At 41.7% G+C, this 20,184-nt stretch overlaps 1 protein-coding gene across 1 annotated transcript; it reads right to left on the reverse strand.

The window, feature by feature from the left end:
- Positions 1 to 1,939: 1,939 nt before the first annotated feature.
- Positions 1,940 to 7,077, reverse strand: LOC311138386 (synaptoporin-like; the record flags this gene model as incomplete). The annotated part of the gene is made up of 5 exons (XM_084173053.1): positions 1,940 to 2,320; positions 2,605 to 2,796; positions 3,289 to 3,487; positions 4,911 to 5,035; positions 7,054 to 7,077. The coding sequence occupies 5 exons, from the start codon at positions 7,075 to 7,077 to the stop codon at positions 1,940 to 1,942; spliced, it is 921 nt and encodes a 306-aa protein (XP_084029179.1).
- Between the last annotated feature and the right edge of the window lie 13,107 nt (positions 7,078 to 20,184).

Here is a 20,184-nt window from a genome sequence, read left to right on the forward strand (position 1 = left end):
TGAGAAATGACAACAAGTATACAAAAAGTGTGTAACGACTCACTGTGGAACATCACTGCATAACAATATCAACACACAGCACAGCCACCCACCACCAATCAAGCACACTGCATCAATTGAAGAACCAGATGGTATAATTAGAGTATATATAATACGCAGTTCACAAACGTATGTCCCCACCGCAATTTTAAATTCAACAGCACAAACCTACTGAAGCATAAAACAATTTGTAAATAAAAACATCAATCATTGAACCTCAAGTGAAATACAGATAACACCTGTGCACCGATGCATCAAGTTCTAGACTAACACCAAGTTCTAGACTAAACATACCAAGTTATAGACTAAACACACCAAGTTCTAGACTAAACACACCAAGTTATAGACTAAACATACCAAGTTCTAGACTAAACATACCAAGTTCTAGACTAAACATACCAAGTTCTAGACTAAACATACCAAGTTCTAGACTAAACATACCAAGTTCTAGACTAAACACACCAAGTTCTAGACTAAACATACCAAGTTATAGACTAAACACACCAAGTTATAGACTAAACACCAATAAAACCACTTCCATAAGACAGCCACCACAAGTAATGCAAAGTCCAAAAAAGTCAAATTCTGTAGATAGAATGTGAGCAAAGCCAAACCTCTCACATTCACACTATTCACACAGACAGTCTTCTCTCACACGATTTCGATTTCTGATACATTCTCCAATCCATTCCGATCTCCTCTTAAAAACTCACTTGCTAAATACCCCTTACTTCCCTTCTACCACACTATCTTATTTCCCTCTTACAGTCCACCTCCTTAGATAATTACAATATAGCCTAATTTGGTTCCATTTCAACATATTTATTAGTAAAACCAAAGTGCTGTAGCATATATACATTAAATCAAATAGCCTAGTACACACACCAAAAATGTACTAATGTTCAAATCAAAAGGCTATTGCACAGAGAAACATGGACAGTCGGGTACATCGCAAATTCAGAACTGCTGGACAGTAACATAATAAACTAAAGTACTGATCATTGGGAACGAGGCTTGATCCATAAATAAAAAGGTTTTATAGGAAGCCTACCTTAAAAAACAAACAATCCATATGTTCAAATCAAAAGGCCTGATTAACGTGACATCAATAACACAGCCACATCCAGAGTCCACGGTGCAGACACATTCAGAATAAAAAAAAGTAGACTATTTCGTTTAATGAAGGCCAAGAGAACAAGAAACACTTTTCAATGAGAAGAAAATGTCTGTTTTCAAAGATGTAACCTACAATGCAATACTGGTGATCATTTTAAGGAGAACAAAAACTACTTAGCCTACATTTGAACACCACCGCAGAAGCTTCGCTATTCGGTCTCTTTCCAATTAAGTAGCCTAGTTTTGTTGTTTGGCATCTTGAAGAGAACTAGGGCCTGTCACTCGCAGCCCACCTCTTCCAATGCATTGTGGAAAAGTGTGCATCGAATTTTACTAGATGAAGAGCCGAAATGAGTATAATATCCTGGCATTTAAACCATACTCAATTTCCTAAAATTCACATACTCTATTTTTGCATGCTGAGAATGTGTAATGTACGATTGCGTTGTTTCCCGCTATTCGTTGATTTCGGTAGCGCATCCCCATATCTAATTGATTTCGGTAGCACATCCCCATATCTCCAATCCACTCCGATCACCTCTTAAAAACTCACTTGCTAAATACCCCTTACTTCCCTTTTACTACACTATCTTATTTCCCTCTTACAGTCCACCCCCTTAATAATTACAACCTCGTCCACTGGCCCTTGTAAACTTCACATCAGAAAATATACATGGCTTATTCCTATACCTTATGGTCAGGTATCAATATACAATAGTATTTTCAGATCTAGTCAAGTTTGTGAGGGTAAGTAGATGAGGGCAAAATGTATATGAAATGTGATCTAAATGTCATTGATACATATGATAGGATTAGGCCCTTTAGAGTTGACATCCCCCTGACTGATGATGATTGGCTGTCCTAGACTGGTCTGCGGCAAGCGTAAGCTACCCATTGATTGGTTGAAGCTGCCTTGGCTGTAGTGTTGCTGGCCAAAGCTCTCCCGTGATTGGTCGAAACTAGCCTGCCTGTTTGGGTGACGATAGAAGCTGTCCCCTGATTGGTCGAAACTGCTCTGGCTGAAGAGTCGTTGGCTCATCCCATTGGCCCGTCTCTCAGAGGCGCTTCTCATTGGGTACCTCTGGCCTGTCTTGTACCAGCCTGTCTCTTTGAAAACAAACCAGATGTTGCCGGCCCAGAGGATAAAGTTTACAAAACCAAAGACCTGCATAGAGGTATAGAAAGAGGGTATTTAGAGTTTGGGTCTAAACATAAAAATGACAGATTCAGAATCAGAAAATGATTGTTTTAGACCTAGGACACCAGGTGGGTGCAATTAGTTATCAGGTAGAACAGAAAACCAGCAGGCTCCGGACCTCGTAGTGTAAGAGTTGAATACCCCTGCCATATAACGTGCACTACTTTTGACTAGGACCCATAGAGCTCTGGTCTAAAGTAGTGCACTATATAGAGAATAGGGTGCCATTAGGGATGCAACCAATGACTCACCACAGACGTGTTGAGCTCAGACCAGACTGGGTGGTGGGAAGCTGAACACCGGTTGGCTGGGCGTCTGCAGGCGGAGATGAGCAGGAGGACCTGGGTGGGATCTGTGGCTGACTTCACATCAGACAGAGCTTTGGCCCAGGCACAGGAGCTTACCAACCACATGAAGGCGAAGAGCACGGTCACTACAAAGTCCTGGTTAGGAGGGAGAGATGGAGGAGGTTATTATCAGATTTAATGAGATTGTGAGAGTTGAGGAAGAGAATAGGGTGAAGTTATAAATGAAATTTAAAGGGATATGGGACAAAAAGGCAGGACTAACATCAGGAGTAACATCAGGAGTAACAGCAGGAGTAACAGCAGGAGTAACAGCAGGAGTAACATCATGAGTAACAGCAGGAGTAACAGCAGGAGTAACATCAGGAGTAACAGCAGGAGTAACAGCAAGAGTAACAGCAGGAGTAACAGCAGTAACACAAACGTACAGCTAACTGGTATTTATAGAATGCAATGATTTACCACACCTTTCATAGGTAATCATCTTGAATCACATTTCTTTATATGCTAAGCTACACTTGCCCTGTAAATTATTAAATGTAATGTATCTCAATTAATACACACATAAATTATACAAATCCCATGGCATGAATGAACCAAAGGCAGCTCTTGATAAATAAATCAACTCACCACCAGTGGCCCTCTGTTACCCTCGCGGTACTTGTTCTGGTAGTAGATGTACACCACGGTGGCCAGCAGGGAGTAGAGGAAGGCAATGACTGCCACAGTCACAAAGAACTGAGCTGAGGAGGAGTAGTCTCCTACCAGGAAGATGGTCTCCTGTCTGTTCCCCTCACACAGTGTGGGCTTGAAATGGATCTGCTGTAACCTATTAGATGACAGGAACAAGGAACATGGTCACAGTTAAAAACTTTAATTGAGTAATGCAAGGCTCTGATCACAGTGTAAGTAATTTAAAACTTAGCAGTGAAACTGCCAGATCCATTTGTGAAATTACAACAACAAAGACGTTATTTCGTTACTAGGTTGGAGGTGAAATCCTTCCATTACTAATGGGATCTGACCTGATTTGACAGGCTTTGAGAGGGATGGAGGGAGAGAGGGATGGAGGGAGGGAGGGAGGGAGGGAGGGCGGGAGAAGAGAAAGGGGGAGAGGGGAGAGAGAGAAGACACATCTAAGGAGATAGGGGTATATGTATTCCTCAGAGTCACCACATGATGCTCAGGAGTCTCAATTATACATCTTTCCACTGATCTCTAGGGGCCTCATTTATCAAAGGTGTTTGCACACAAAAAGAGACTAAACCTTGCATGCGCCAGGTTTCCCACAAAGGTTGGTATTTATCCATTTTGAAGTTGACGGGTAAGTGTGCGTATCTCCATGCACAGCTCAGACCATGCGTTTGCACGTCTAGTGGTTGAAGAATTGTATTACATGCTTCTATTGTTAATTTGGGGAAAATGGAGGTGTTTGACACACGGGAATTATGGTTTGATAATCAAAACATTAGAGCGTAAGCCTATGATAATATCGATGCATTTGCCGTTGGTAAGGATGTTGCATGACAGCATGTATAGCGTAATATGTTTCTTTTAATTGTATTATATAGGCCTAAATCATAATCATATTTTCTGACATGATGGGGTTTATTCCTGCTACACAGCAAATATTAGGCTCCCATTTGTCCATCGCTCCAATAGACAAGCATGCTGGAAAGCAAACAGACCAGTAGCCTATTTAAAATATTTTACAGTATGGGTAGGCTACAATACGCCTATTTTTGTGCAATAGAGACATCACATAGCCATTTTTTTTACTTCTGGGGGTCAGACAACGACTCTGACACCACTGTCTGTCTGACAGCTCCATATTTCATCAACTCAATGTTGTTTTCTTTTTCATCCATCTTTTCTAGATGAAAAATAAAACTCAGCCACCACATTGCCACCCTATCTTTCAAAACACATTCACAGGCAGAAAACAACACTATCATTGTCTCATCAAGGCTGTATCCCCACATGCACAGTAGATTAGAGAATGTCTCTTAGTCAGGTGTTGTAGAGCATTTATCTGGATAAATGTGACTTGTCTCTCAACGTGACATACCCATGTGTGAGAAAGGACATGTGACAATGGTATGAGCCTTCTGCTCCAGTTTGCACATGACTGTAGTGTATTTCAATGTAAATTATGTTGAATTCATGTTTTGGAGAATTTTGACCATGAACCACAATAAAATGGGTACAAGTATAGTAGTCAGACTGTGGAAAAACATGTCAGCATGTATTACCTGAAGGGATAGGCAAAGTTTACGGTGATGCTGAGGTTGCTCTGGCTCTTGTCTAGACATTCCACTTTAACCCGCAGGTGACCAGAGTATCCTCCACATGTTGCAAATGCACAGACGGCAAAGATCTTGGAAAACAAAAAGAAAATACCTCATTAGACTGCTACCCATTGAGCATTCTAGACACAGGCTGTGTCCCAAAATTGCACCATATTCCCTACATAGCGAACAACTTTCGACCAGAGCCCTTGGCCTGGTAAAAAATAGTGCACTACATAGGGAATAGGGTACCAGTTGGAATGCACCCATAGTTGCTCCTGGTCTCACCTCTCCTGTCTGGTCCTCTACAGAGCTGCTAGACCAGAAGCTGGAATTAATGGGCCACAGTGGACCATCTATATCAACACCCAGACAGAGGCTGACTCTGTGAAAGTAATTAGGGAACGTATGTGTAATATGGCATATGGTGTGGATACAGTATATGTTGGAAGGAGTTTTACAGTTGGTTGTCTTTAGGTTTTGTCAACGTGGGACTGTTGATCGATCCTTAAAGAAAAGAAAACCTGCTCTTGCCAGTATCGCTTAGGTTTATTAAGTCACTCTGTGTTTGTCAGAGCTTCAACTGCTGTTGATGAATGCAAACAGGTGAATTCATTTTATATCTCTGTATTGATCTATATTGGGAGTCTATACGGCATGCAAATCTTTCAAAGGGATGATTTGTCTATAACGTCTGTCAGTGATTGTGGGAGACTGACATCAGCATGTGGTACCGTTTTTTCAGGATCCGTCCGTGGGCATGGCAGGCAGTCAGATACTGTAGGCTACTGGCACTAATCTATTTTTGTTATCTGACTTTGACGCCTGTGAAAGGACTGAAGCATTGGTCAATTCTAATCAAGACCTAGTACTCCCACGCACGTGCACACACACACACCAAGTAATTAGCCATCATATTTAGCCTTTATCATAATTTAGAAAGACAACAAAACTCATCTCTCTGATGAAAATGTTATGTTTGTTTGTTGTGTTTGTTTGTGTGGGTTTGTTTATCTATTAGAAAGAGAGAGATTGACAGGGGCAAGACAGAGACAGAGAGAGAGAGACAGAGAGACAGAGAGAGAGAGAGAGAGAGAGAGAGAGAGAGAGAGAGAGAGAGAGAGAGAGAGAGAGAGAGAGAGAGAGAGAGAGAGAGAGACAGACAGACAGACAGAGACAGAGAGAGTTCCTGAAAGGGATAACATACAGCCAGGATACCACATCTAATTAAGTATGTGTGGCTATAATTAAAAGTCAGTGATTGGATGGATTTATAGAAGGATTGATCTGTCTGTTTTCTGCAAACCACCTGGTCATTCACTCATTAATATTCAAATGGGAAAAGGATGCATTCTAAATTATTCTGATCATTAATGACACATTAGAGAGAGAGAGGTGGTAGATGAAAGCTAGGGCTCGATTCAATCCTTAGCACTGAAGAGCTGCGTTGTAGAGTGATTGACATTTAAAGGCAATGTTAGCGGAAACTGCATTCACGGTAAACACTAGATGTGTCGGTTCAATCGGAAACTACATTTAAATTTAAATCGCACTATAATGCTGAACTTCAGCGCTGCGTATTTATTTGAGCCCTAATCTTGGCACCATATCTATTAAGCAGAATGATGATCCAGGTTTGGGATTATTATGAAAACAACTGAATAATTTAGAAATGGACTGACTGCAAACAAAGAGTCACCTACTGTGGGTTAAAGGGTGGGCAGAGCCCCATAGAGTGACTCAACCTGTTGGAATACTGTACATGACACACACACAGGTACACGCACACACACACTAAAAGACACCCCTGGAAACAACGTTTGATAACATTCCACCCACTAAACATAAATAATATTCCCTACAAACTAAATTGAAATTGAAAAAAAATATTTTAAAAACAGATGTATGCCAACAGATCACAGACTCAAACGGTTTGTCCAGTTGTCTGATGCCCCTCTCTGATGTCTTTGTCTCCTTCTACCATAGAACACATCCATACCTCATAACTGGATAATTATAATGCTTTATTATAGTGTTTAACCAGGAATGTACTTAAGAATGAAAATAAATTACCCACATTCCAAATATGAAAGAAAAAACTACTTACCGGAGCAAATATGACCATACACATTTAAAAAGCAGAGTGAACAAGTTCTACTCCACAAGAGGGTGTTAGCAGCTTTCTCCTCATACTGTTGTACTGTCACTGATGTAGATGGTACAAAGGGGGAGAGGAAGAGAGAGAGCAGAGAGAAAGAGATAGCAGAGTGCAGAGGTTGCCTGGAGGGAGGGGAGAGCAGAGACCAGATATCTGAAGGGAGGAGAGGAGAGAGCAAAGGGAGCTATCTGGGGTTGGGGTAGGTGTTGGGGGGTAGGGGAAAGAAGAGGATGTAGTGTAGAGACTCCTCTGTAGTATAACTGGATGTTTCTGTTCCTCTCTTTGAGGACATACCTACCTACCAGACACTGGTAGATACCAGATGGACATAACTGTAAAAGTGTGAGGATTCACCTAGCAGATTTCCACTCATAGTTTCAGCAGAGAGACAGAGACAGAGATACAGCCTTCAGAAAGTATTTACACCCTTTACTTTTTCCAAATTTTGTTGTGTTACAGCCTGAATTTAAAATCGATTAGATTGAGATTTTGTGTCACTGCCCTACACAAAATACCCAATAATGTCAAAATGGAATTATCTTTAAAAAATATAATTATTAATTAAAAAGGAAAAACTGAAATGTCTTGAGTCAATAACTATTCAACCCCTTTGTTATGGCAAGCCTAAATAAGTTAAGGAGTAGAAATGTGCTTAACAAGTCACATAATAAGTTGCCAGTGGTGTAAAGTACTTAAGCAAAAATACTTGAAAGTACTACTTAAGTAGTTTTTTGGGATATCTGTACTTTACTTTACTATTTATATTTTTGACAACTTTTACTTTTACTTCACTACATTCCTAAAGATAATTATATACTTTTTACTCCTTACATTTTCCCTGACACCCAAAAGTACTCGTTACATTTTGAATGCTTAGCAGGGTAGGAAAATTGTCTAATTCACACACATGTCAAGAGAACATCCCTGGTCATCCCTACTGCCTCTGATCTGGCGGACTCTCTAAACACATGCTTTGTTTGTAAATTATGTCTGAGTGTTGGAGCGTGCCCCTGGCTATCCGTAGCCAGGTAGCTACTGGTAACTATTAGCAACTGTGGATAATTGGTTCCAAAATCGTTTCAAGCAGAAGAGTAGGTGTAAATATTCTAGCTAGCAACCATTCAGCTGTTTTTCTGATAACCTAATTATCTGAAAGGTAAAGGTTAGGTAGTTAGTAGTTTGCTAGCTACTGTACTCGAAATGTAGCTTGACAAAACAAATACAAATACCCAAACCACCAAGAGCCAAGTGTGCTTGAGAATAGTGATAATCAGCATTTTGCCATTTTGTGGAAGTATCATTTTAATGTAGTGAGCTAGCCAGAGGGGAAAACGCTTCCTCATAAGTGCTTTGTGTAATCTGTGATCAGTAGTGCCTAACCTTTTTTAATAAAATAAAATACTTTAGTCCAAACTATAAAAATTACTTGGGCCTAAACTTAAATAAAAACAAATACATTTGAACACATATATAATTATTCATGATGCGTAGCCTTGTTGGGAATGGTTTAGTTACTTATTAATTCCTAATTACAATTTAGTCTCTAAATATAATTTCTGTGAACAAAAATAGTTCTACAAGCAGTTGCTACAAAAAAAAAAAATTGCTTGAAGTGTTTTGTCCAAATACTGGTGGAGTCAACTAATAAAAGAATGGACGACCTGACCAGAGAGGTCCAGGACCTGAAGAACAGTTTGCAGTTCTCCCAGGGTCAGCTCGATGAGTTTAAACAGGAGAACGGCAAGATGACAGCAATCTGTCATTGAGAGAGGACATCAGTTCTGTATGTGAATCCATGATAATGGGGATACTAATAAATAAAATCAAAACAGATGTGTCCAAAAAAGTCTTCTTTGTAATATGTGATAATTTTCCATCCAGTTGCAACAAAACAAGTTACACAATTATTAATTTTGTACCTACTGTAGCAAATGGAAGAGGCCGTAGTAAAGACCCTTGTGACAATATTCCAGGGAGATCTGCAAGATGATATTTCAACTCTACAATGCTGCTGAAATAATAGATGCAAGCAAATCTCAAGTGCCTTGCACCATAGAGTTGGACAGATTTTTGAAATACAATGTAGACTTTAATATCATGACTTTATTAATGCAGACTCCAATACAGACATCAAAGATTGTGATACATTTATAATCTTCTTCAAGTCAACCAGACAGCCAACAGATCACAGACTCAAACGGTTTGTCCAGTTGTCTGATGCCCCTCTCTGATGTCTTTGTCTCCTTCTTTCTGTGTGTGTCTGTATCTACCTATCTCTGTCTGTCAGTGTCTCTGTGGTTGTGGATCCCTCTGATAATTTTTTGTTTGTAATTGTAGTTATTGTACTTATAATTCTGCCATTGTGAATGATTCATAGTTTTACATTTCACTCTGTTTTCTGCCTGTCCAGGTTGGTGGAGGGCTGGTTGATGCTGGACTGATTTAAAGGAAGGCCCTAAGCATATTGGCAGATTATCAGACTTCCGGCACACATTTGTTTAGAGCAGGGCTGACCAAAGTGTGGGCCGCATCTGATTACTGAAATTACATTTCTGCCCACCAAGTCCAAAAACGTGGGCATCCTCTGGTCTGGGGGGTAGACCCCTTTCCTGCAGTAGAGGCCTCATGGGTGGAATGTTATTAATATGTTTCAGAATTTCATAATTAATCAACATAATTTTTTTTAAATCATGTGTTTCTATGTCAAACGGTTTTGTTATATTTCAGTCTTCTGTCATGTATACAAAGTATAATATTTGGATGCAAACTCAAAATTGAATACATTTCAACTGTATATCTGACATGGTACAGGTGTCTTCTTTTTTTTCAAACCATGTGTGTGAGGTCTATACTTTTGTTTCAAAGTAGATTTGTTGAAGACTACCAAGTCAAATGTGTTCTCACTCTTTCCAGTTACCCATCTAGTGCTGACAAGCTCTCTGGCCAAGAACACGATCACTGTCTTCCTATCGTTGAGGGTTCAGATCCCCCCATGAGGCAGAATGAAGGATTTGTAAGTGATGCCCCATTTACTGAATTACACTGATATAGATTTAAGAACATGTTTTCATCTTCATTGATTTATTGAAAATAAGTTTTGAAAAAACCCGACAGATTTCAGATAGAAATGCGAGTATAGATCTATCATTCTCATTGATAGCAGTTTTGCAGCTTTAATAGCTTATGTCAATGAAAGCATATTATTTATGCCCCTTTGTTCAACCCTTGTCCAGGAACACTTCTACGATCCATCATCCAACAATGGATTTATAGAGCTCAAACTTAGGAACCTCCGGAGGACTCTTCAGGATGACCAAAGACGATACACGCAGAAGTTCAAGCCAAGTGATGCCCCCGGACCACCGGCGAACAGGGGGTGAAATGACCTCTCTCTCTCTCTCTCTCTCTCTCTCTCTCTCTCTCTCTCTCTCTCTCTCTCTCTCTCTCTCTCTCTCTCTCTCTCTCTCTCTCTCTCTCTCTCTCTCTCTCTCTCTCTCTCTCTCCTCTCTCTCTCTCTCTCTCTCTCTCTCTCTCTCTCTCTCTGAAAATCCAACAACCCTAGCTGGTGTGCCTTGGTCATCCTAACGGACCAACCTGCCAGTACATGGTCCTCACAAAGAATGACAACATTGCAGTGAGGGCCTAACCTGTGCTACCGATAAGATGTTCAAGCTTTACTGGTTTTGCAACTTGGCATACCCTTTACAATTCCAGTCAGTTTTCTCTTTCTTCTAGTATGTTTATAACATGCCCATCTCTGGTGGAAAAAGATCTGGTCATGGAGTCATGGAGCTCATTGCCAAGCTCCAGGCTGGACAATATGTCTTAATTTAACTTATGTACGTGTGTCCGAAATGTAAGCAATCAATCTCTGGAAATGTCAGGAAACTAATCAGAGGAATCCATGCCATGTCCGATGGACAGGACTTTACTATTATTTGTCGTCAAAATGGTTGCCAAAGAATCTAAACATCTTTATATAGATCATTCTGAGATTTCAAACACAGGACAGCTTGAATTAACGGACAATGTCCAAGGTCTCTTAGAGGAACCTTTTGACCAAGACAGGGCAACAACATCCACTAACATTGTGGAAAATACCGGCCTAGACACTTCAGTTGATGTCGCTGTTCAAGCTTTGATGCAGGAATATGAAAGTGCAAGAAACATGTTTGTAGAGGTGGACACTGCCTATAAAATGTGTTAATACTTCTCTGAAAAACTCTCTCTTGTGAAGCCCATAGAAATATTCCTTGGGCACAGAGCTGATACAGCCAGAAAGTGACAAACGTACTAGCATCTGACATATGTCAGTATATTTCTATCATTAACACTATTAAGTTTCTATTTAGTAATGAGAGAATGCAGAGCCTCTATATGCAGTGTAGATGGTAAAATGGTGACTATTGTGATGGTGCACAGTTTGAAACTCATCCATTGTACAGTAGGTGTCCAGATGCCTTACGGATACAATTGTACTTTGATGATTTGGAAACAACCAATCCTTTGGGTTCTAAAACCAAAATGCACAAAATGGGGGCTGTATATTTCTCTTTGAGGAACTTGCCTTCTGAGTATAACTCTTCCCTTAGAAACATCCACCTGTGCCTCCTGTTAATTCCATGGAAAGAGAAGTTTTGGGGTTTGGCAAAATATTGGAGCCACTGTTAGACATTAGACGTTTTGAAAGTCATGGTATTGAGATCGAAATGTAAGGTCAGAGCCATTTGCTCTATGGAACCATTTGCCTCTTGACAGCTGACAACCTTGCTTGTCATTCACTCTTTTTTTCTGCTAACAAATGTTGTCGTTTTTGTCTGACTGACAAACAAACTGCTCAACATGTGTTTAATGAAGATAAGCTTGAGAAACATAATAGAGATTATTATCAACAGCAAGTCAGGTTTAATGATTCCAGCTCAACAGGTATTAAGGGGGACTCCTATTTGAACACACTTCAATACTTTCATGTAACTTTCATGTTTGTGTAGACATAATGCATGATGTATTAGAAGATGTGGCCCCTTTGGAAGTCAAAATGATGTTACGGCATTTTATCTATGACGAAAAACTGTTCACTTTGGAACAGTTAAACAACAGAATATCTATTTTGTATTATGGGTATGGGAATGAGAAGAATAAGCAGAGCGTAATATCGGAAAATCCCATAAAACAAACGGCCACTCAAATGTGATGTGTCATCCTTTTCTTGCCTTTCTTACTAGACCTCGTTAGTGTGCAAAGTCTGAATTGGCAGTTCACTCTTCTGAGGGAAATATGCAGCATAATATTTTCCCCTGTAATCACAAATGGACTAGCTGTGATTTTAAAGCAGTTGATTATTGACCATCACAAACTATTTAAAACCCTCGATCCAGTTAGGCCGCTCATCCCTAAGCATCATTTCATGATTCATTATGGGCGTATGATTGCAATGTTTGCACCACTTGTAAAGTTATGGTGCATGACATTTGAAAGTAAGCACTGCCCAATGAAATGCCGAACTCATGTAGCCTGCAACTACAAAAATATTTCAAATTGTATAACTTTATGGTACTCTATAAATTGTATGAATCAGTTGAATAAATTGTTATGTTTTTATACACATCTTTCCCAGTCATTTACAGTATTTTAAATTGGATTTAAGTAGAAAAAAACACAATATGTGTAAAAAAACTAAACATATGGCCATGGCCTTATTTCTATTACAACATATTGGATGACTGTCATTCAGGCTACTACATGATACTATAATTTTCCCTATACCCATCATGAGGTTGCTACAACCTAGCCCACGAATGAGAGAAAAATGTGAGTAATCAAGGTGACAGACAGTGACACATTCAATACTGCCTTGCACACTCTTGCCTGCATCTAGCTGATCTAGAGTGTAATCATTAGTCCAACAGTTACAAACAAGAGTTTCTATTGGACAAATTCAGGTATGTTTATCCCCGTTTTGTTCTGGTTGCTTCCGTTAAAGAAACGTTTTACAACAGAATCGTCAAAATGAATACACCCCTGATCACCTGCAAACACAGTTCACTTTCATATCAGCCACATACAAACAGCATGATCACTTTGCGCGTAGTATAATCTACGCGCTCTCCACCTCTCACCTTTTCCCTCCGCTTATGGACTTCAGTGCACAACACAACAGCTGTCTGTGACCAGGCGAATAAACCTTTCCAAGCCAAACCTTCATACCATAACCGCTAAAAGCTACACACAGCCTACATTGTTGTCACCATATTAGCTAACGTCAATGTCAACATAGGGGGGTGTGAGAGAGAGAGGAGAGAGAGAGACTATCGAAATGTATTATCTTTGCAGCTATATCATCTGGCATTAACCACATATTTTGCTGCACACTTGTTGTGCAGCAAGGCTGCACAGGTCCAGCATTTTGTCTAACAAGAATAACATAACTGTCACAACTTCGGCCGAGGTTGCCTTCCCTCCTTGTTCGGGCAGGCTTTGCGTTCGTTGTCACCGGCTTACTAACCACTGCCACCCCAATCATCATCACAATTGTCTCGTCTTGTCAATCACACACACCTGTTTCCTATCCCCTAATTAGTCTGTGTATAAATGTTCCCTCTGCCCCCTTGTTCTTGTGGGTGATCTTTATATATATATATATTTTTTGGGGGGGGGGTAGATCAGCTTAAAAATGCAGATAGATTGTAACTTCCATCAATGTAATTGTCTGCATCACTTCCAATCCCCCATGTTTTATATATATATAAATATAAATACATACATATACACATATACATATACATACATACACACACACATACATACATACATATCCTTTAAAATATATATATATTCCCCTTTATTACTTTCCAACCCCACCACCCTTTCCCTACTTGGAGTAAACTAGTGAACAACAATGCTTAGGCCTCTACTTCCAGCTTATACCTACTATCTACATTTTATGGACACAGTCAATTTTACAATAATTATATTTTGTTTGTTTTGTCGCCTGAACTTCCTCTACTCTCAACCTCTCCGATCATTTTCATGATGTCCATCCGGTTTGCTTCTATATGCCATATCTTTCTAACTGTCACGATCGTTGAGAGACGGGTCGGACAAAGGTGCAGCGTGAAAAGCGTACATATTTATTAACTAAATAAACATTCAACAAAACAAGAAACAACGTAACGTGAAGTCCAAAGGGCTATACACATACCAGCCTAACAGGAACAAGATCCCACAATACACAGTAGGCAATGGGCTACCTAAGTATGATCCCCAATCAGAGACAATGAGCAACAGCTGCCTCTGATTGGGAATCACACCCGGCCAGATATAGAAATAGAAAACCTAGAACCTAAACATAGAATATCTAACATAGAATTCCACACCCTGACTCAACAAACAAGAAAGAGTTCTATAGGTCAGGGCGTGACACTAACTGTGCTCTTTCACAAAAGCTCCCAACCTACAACCTATATACTTATTATGGACACAGTATGCTTACATTATTAGTTATCTTGTTATTATTTGTTGTTAGTTGTAATTAGTCCCATCCTTCAATTCCATTCAACACCTCCCATCTATATTTTAACACCATCCATATAGGATTTCTATTTGCCATATATATTTCAACTGTACTGTGATGTCTTACAAAAGTTCTGAACCTTTCTATTCTCATTGTTTCTACAGATTGTGAATTGAAAATAAACATTTTTGCTAAAAGTATTATTATGTTATTGATCGATTGACTATGACTTTTCAGATCACCCAGTAATGCTATCTGCAAGGTTAGCTCCAGGTAAATATTGCAGTCCTTTATCCATTCCTGGACCTGTGTCCAAAAACAAGCTACAAATGGACAGTACCAAAACAAATTATCTAATGATTCTGTCTCTTCGCAGCAAAATCTGCAGAGCTGGGAATATTGTATCCCCCATATAAATAGCATTCTATTGGTAGCAATAATTGTATATAATAATTTAAATTGAAAGATTCTACGTTTTGAATCCGGTGTCGTTTTGCGTATCAGTTCATAAACACTATAACATGGGATCGGTACGTCAAAAATCTCTTCCCAACTATTTTGCAATCTATATGGGACGGCTGTCAATCCTTTGGTCCTTAAATAAAACTGATGTACTTTTTTATTTATCACAGTTTTCCTTAACCAATTAGGTTCTTTAATGCAAGGCCGACAGACAAGTTTCTTACTTTCTCCCCCTTCCACTTTCCTCTTCCATTTTTGCGGTAAGGCTGCAATTATTTGGTTGTAATTTTGGGTAGAGCAGACATTTCCATATGTTTTTGTTAGCTGCATGTGCGACATAACTCCACCAGTCCTACCAATGATATCATTTACGAAGATTATACCTTTTTTAAACATTTTGTCAAAAAAAAAGGTTTTATGTCAATTATTATATTTCAGTTTAACCACAATATTTGTTGCATTATTTGCTCTGTAGTTTCTGGAGGATTAAATTGAAATTGCAACCAACTTTCTATGGCTTGTTTTAGAAATTGTGGTATTTGGGAGATGATCTCCTTTTCAAATAACTGAAAGTGAGTGGTTCTAACCTGAATAAAGGGAAAAAGGCCATTCTTGAACATTGGGTGAGACAATCTTACTAATTTGCTAGAGAACCAGTTCGGATTTAACTATAACTTTTGTATGACTGAAGATTTTAGTGTTAGGTCTAATGCTTTAATATTTAATAATTTCTGTCCTCCGAATTCATATTCATTATATAAATAGGCCCGTTTAATTTTGTCTGGCTTGCCGTTCCAAATCAAATGGAATATTTTTTTCTCATATAATTAAAAAAACTGTTCGCTAGGCGTAGGCAAGACCATAAGCAAATAGGTAAACTGTGATAATACTAAAGAGTTAATCAGGGTAATTTTTCCACAAATTGACAGGTATTTACCTTTCCATGGCAGCAAGATCTTATCTATTTTTGCTAACTTTCTATAAAAATTTATTGAAGTGAGATCATTTATTTCCTTTGGGATATGTATTCCGAGTATATCCACATCACCATCAGACCATTTTATTGGTAAACTACATGGTAATGTAAAATTTGTATTTTTTAGTGATCCAATACGTAATATAGTACATTTGTCATAATTTGGTTGTAATCCAGAGAGGTTAGAAAATGTATCTAGATCCTCTATGAGGCTGTGGAGGGATTCTAGTTGTGGATTTAAAAGAAAACGTGAATCATCAGCGTACAATGACACCTTTGTTATTAAGCCCTGGCTTTCTAATCCCTTGATATTATTGTTGGATCTGATTTTAATAGCTAACATCTCGATGGCCACAATAAATAGATATGCCGATAGTGGAGAACCATGTTTCACTCCTCTTGACAGTTTAAAACTTTCTGAGAAATAGCCATTATTTACTATTTTACACCTAGGGTTACTATACATGATTTTGACCCATTTTATAAGAGATTCTCCTAAATGTAAATGCTCCAGGCATTTATATATATATATACCCCAGTCGTACTTTATCAAATGCCTTTTCGAAGTCTGCTATGAATAGCAGGCCTGGTTTCCCAGATTTTCCACAGTGTTCTATTGTTTCCAATACTTGCCTTATATTATCTCCAATGTATCTTCCATGTAAAAAACCTGTCTGATTAGAATGAATAATATCCAACAATACCTTTTTAATTCTATGCGCTATACATTTTGCTAGAATTTTTGCATCACAACACTGAAGTGTAAGGAGCCTCCAATTTTTTTTATGGACTGGATCTTTATATTTTCCACTTGTATCCTGTTTCAGTAATAATGAGATCTTCTTCTTGAGTGTCAGATAATCTACCATTTACATAGGAGTGGTTAAACATGCTAATAACGGTCCTCTAAGTATATCAAAAAAGGTTTGTGTATAAGTGTTCCCTCTGCCCCCTTGTCCTTGTGGGTGATTGTTAATTGTGAGAGTAATGTAGCTCGGTGGAGCTACTCTTAACATTGTGTTGCCAGGGTAGATTTCCCCCTGTGCTTTTTTATTATTGGATTCCGTTACAGTGTAATTGCCAGGGATGTTTGTTTCCCCTGTGCCTGTTTCGTTGATTGCTATTGGAGCGCATTTCTGTGTCAACGAAGGAATAAACTCTGTATTCCGTGATTACCCTCCTGCGCCTGACTCCTTTCACCACACTCACCACAGAATTACCCACCCGCTATGGACTCAGCAGGAGAAGAGCGCATGCCTGGAGTCGTGGCACGGGTCCAGGAGCATTCCACGATGCTGGCCAGCTTGGGGGAAGCGATGGATCGGGTTCTTCAGGTTGTCCAACGCCTGGAGAGGAGAAGACCCGATCTTTCGAGACCAGCTGGCCAACCGGATCCAGCCATCTACACCCCAGCATCCGGAGGGATCCAGATATCCCGACCACGGGCATTTGATGGGACGGCGGCGCTGTGTCAGGGATTCCTCCTCCAATTGGAGCTTTACTTCGCCAGCATCAGACCGGCGCCATCGGAGCGGGAGAAGGTGTCTGTCCTCGTTTCCTGCCTCTGTGGGAAAGCCCTGGAGTTGGCCAACGCGGTGTGGAACGAGGGAGGAGTCGCGCTGGAGGACTACAGGGAGTTTGCTCGCCTCTTTCGGGCGGTCTTCGATCACCCGCCTGAGGGTCGAGAGGCGGGTGAGCGGCTGGTCCACCTGAGGCAGGGGACGAAGACCGCGCAGGACTTCGCGTTGGAGTTTCGGAAGCTGGCAGTGGTGTCCGGGTTGAACGAGCGGGCCCTGATCGACCACTTCCGGTGCCATCTGCGGGAGGACGTCCGACGGGACACCATGTTGTCCTTCGATAAACTGGTGGACATGGCCATTCATTTGGACAACCTGCTGGCAGCCAGAGGACGTCCTGGTAGGGGTCTGCCCGTTTCCACCCCGGACGACTCGGATCCTGAGCCGATGAAGCTGGGTGGAGCCGCCGGCCGAGAGAGCGGAGGAGGCCAGCAACAGTTCCACTCTGGTGTACACCACATGTCGTAGTCAACGTTCTTTTGGGCCGGGAGGCGGCAGGCAGGGCACTCACGCATCACCCCAGGTATCGAACACCCACACTTGTTCAGAGCCCTCTGTTGCGCACTGTACCCTACCTATCCACTTTCCCGATCACATGGTAGTTCCCCAGTGTAAGACGCTAATCGATTCAGGCGCAGCTGGGAACTTTATGGACAGGGCATTCGCACGCCGTCAAGGCATTTCATTGGTTCCCCTCTCCATTCCACTCTCTATCAGAGCACTCGATAGTCGACCATTAGGGTCCGGGTTTGTTACGGAAGTCACTATACCGGTCACCATGATCACCCAGGAGACCCTTGGCTAGCACTCCACAACCCCACCTTCTCATGGCCGCAGAGGGCTCTCACGGGGTGGTCGCTCCACCATGCGCATTGCCCCCGAATACCTCGATTTGGCGCAAGCGTTTTCCAAGACGCGTGGTACTAAATTACCACCTCATCAGGCAGGGGATTGCACGATAGACCTTCGGATAGACGCTGTACCTCCCAGGAGTCATGTGTACCCCCTGTCGCAGGCTGAAACAGAGGCTATGGAAAAATACGTCGCCGAGTCCCTGGGCCAGGGGTACATACGTCCCTCCACTTCACCCGCCTCCTCGAGTTTCTTCTTTGTGAAGAAGAAAAATGGCGGTCTGCGCCCGTGCATTGATTATCGATCACTGAACTAGGAGATGATAAGATTTAGTTATCCTCTCCCCCTCATTCCTTCAGTGATTGGGTCAATGCATGGGGCGCGCGTCTTCACAAAGCTAGATCTCAGGAGTGCGTACAACCTGGTGCGTGTTTGGGAGGGGGATGAGTGGAAGACGGCATTCCGCACAACCACGGCACATTATAAATACTTGGTGATGCCCTACGGTTTGATGAATGCTCCATCCGTCTTCCAGTCCTTTGTGAACGAGGTGTTTCAGGACATGCTTGGTCGCGGTGTAGTGGTCTACATCGATGACATCCTGGTGTATTCCGCTACTCGCGCCGAGCATGTGTCCCTGGTTCGCAAAGTGCTGGCCAGAATGTTGGAAAATGACCTTCAGCAGTCCGTCTCCTTCCTCGGATACTGCATTACCACCTCAGGTGTGGAGATGGAGGAGATTGCATTTCAGCCGTGCGTATTTGGCCGACTCCAACCACAGTTAAGGAGGTACAGCGATTCCTTGGCTTTGCCAACTACTACCAAAGGTTTATCCGGGGCTTTGGAAAGGTTGCAGCTCTCATCACATCCCTGTTGAAGGGTGGGCCATCCCAGCTCCGCTGGTCTGCTGAGGCGGATCTGGCCTTCAGGAGACTGCGGGGTCTGTTCACCTCAGCTCTGGTACTGGATCACCCCGATCCATCACTACCGTTCGTAGTGGAGGTGGATGCGTCCGAGGTAGGGATAGGCGCTGTCCTGTACCAACGCTCAGGCACGCCACCCAAGCTCCGCCCCTGTGCCTTCTTCTCGAAGAAGCTCAACCTGGTGGAGCAGAACTACGACGTTGGTGATCGGGAGCTGTTGGCTGTTGTCCGAGCTTTGACCGCGTGGAGGCATTGGCTTGAAGGGGCGAAACACCCTCTCCTCGTCTGGACGGACCACCGTAACCTGGAGTACATCCGGGCAGCGAGGAGGCTGAATCCTCGCCAGGCCAGGTGGGCCCTATTATTTACCCGGTTTGATTTTACACTATCATACATTCCGCGTACGAAGAACGTGAAGGCAGAAGCACTGTCCCGGCTGTATGACACAGAGGAGAGGCCCAGAGACAACACCCCCATACTCCCGGCCTCCTGCATTGTGGTGCCGGTAGTATGGGCGATTGACGCGGATATAGAGCGGGCATTACGCACAGATCCATCTCCAACGCAGTGTCCAGCTGGGCTGCGGTACGTGCCTGCTCTTATCCGTGATCATCTGATCTTCTGGGCACACACGTCACCCTCCTCTGGTCACCCAGGTATCGGTCGTACAGTACGCTGCTTGAGCGGAAAGTACTGGTGGCCTACCTTGGCTAAGGACGTGAGGGTGTAAGTCTCCTCCTGCTCAGTGTGCACCCAGAGTAAGGCACCTAGGCACCT

This window comes from Coregonus lavaretus, assembly GCF_964263955.1.
Source record: "Coregonus lavaretus genome assembly, chromosome: 12".
NCBI classification, from domain to species: Eukaryota; Metazoa; Chordata; class Actinopteri; order Salmoniformes; family Salmonidae; genus Coregonus; species Coregonus lavaretus.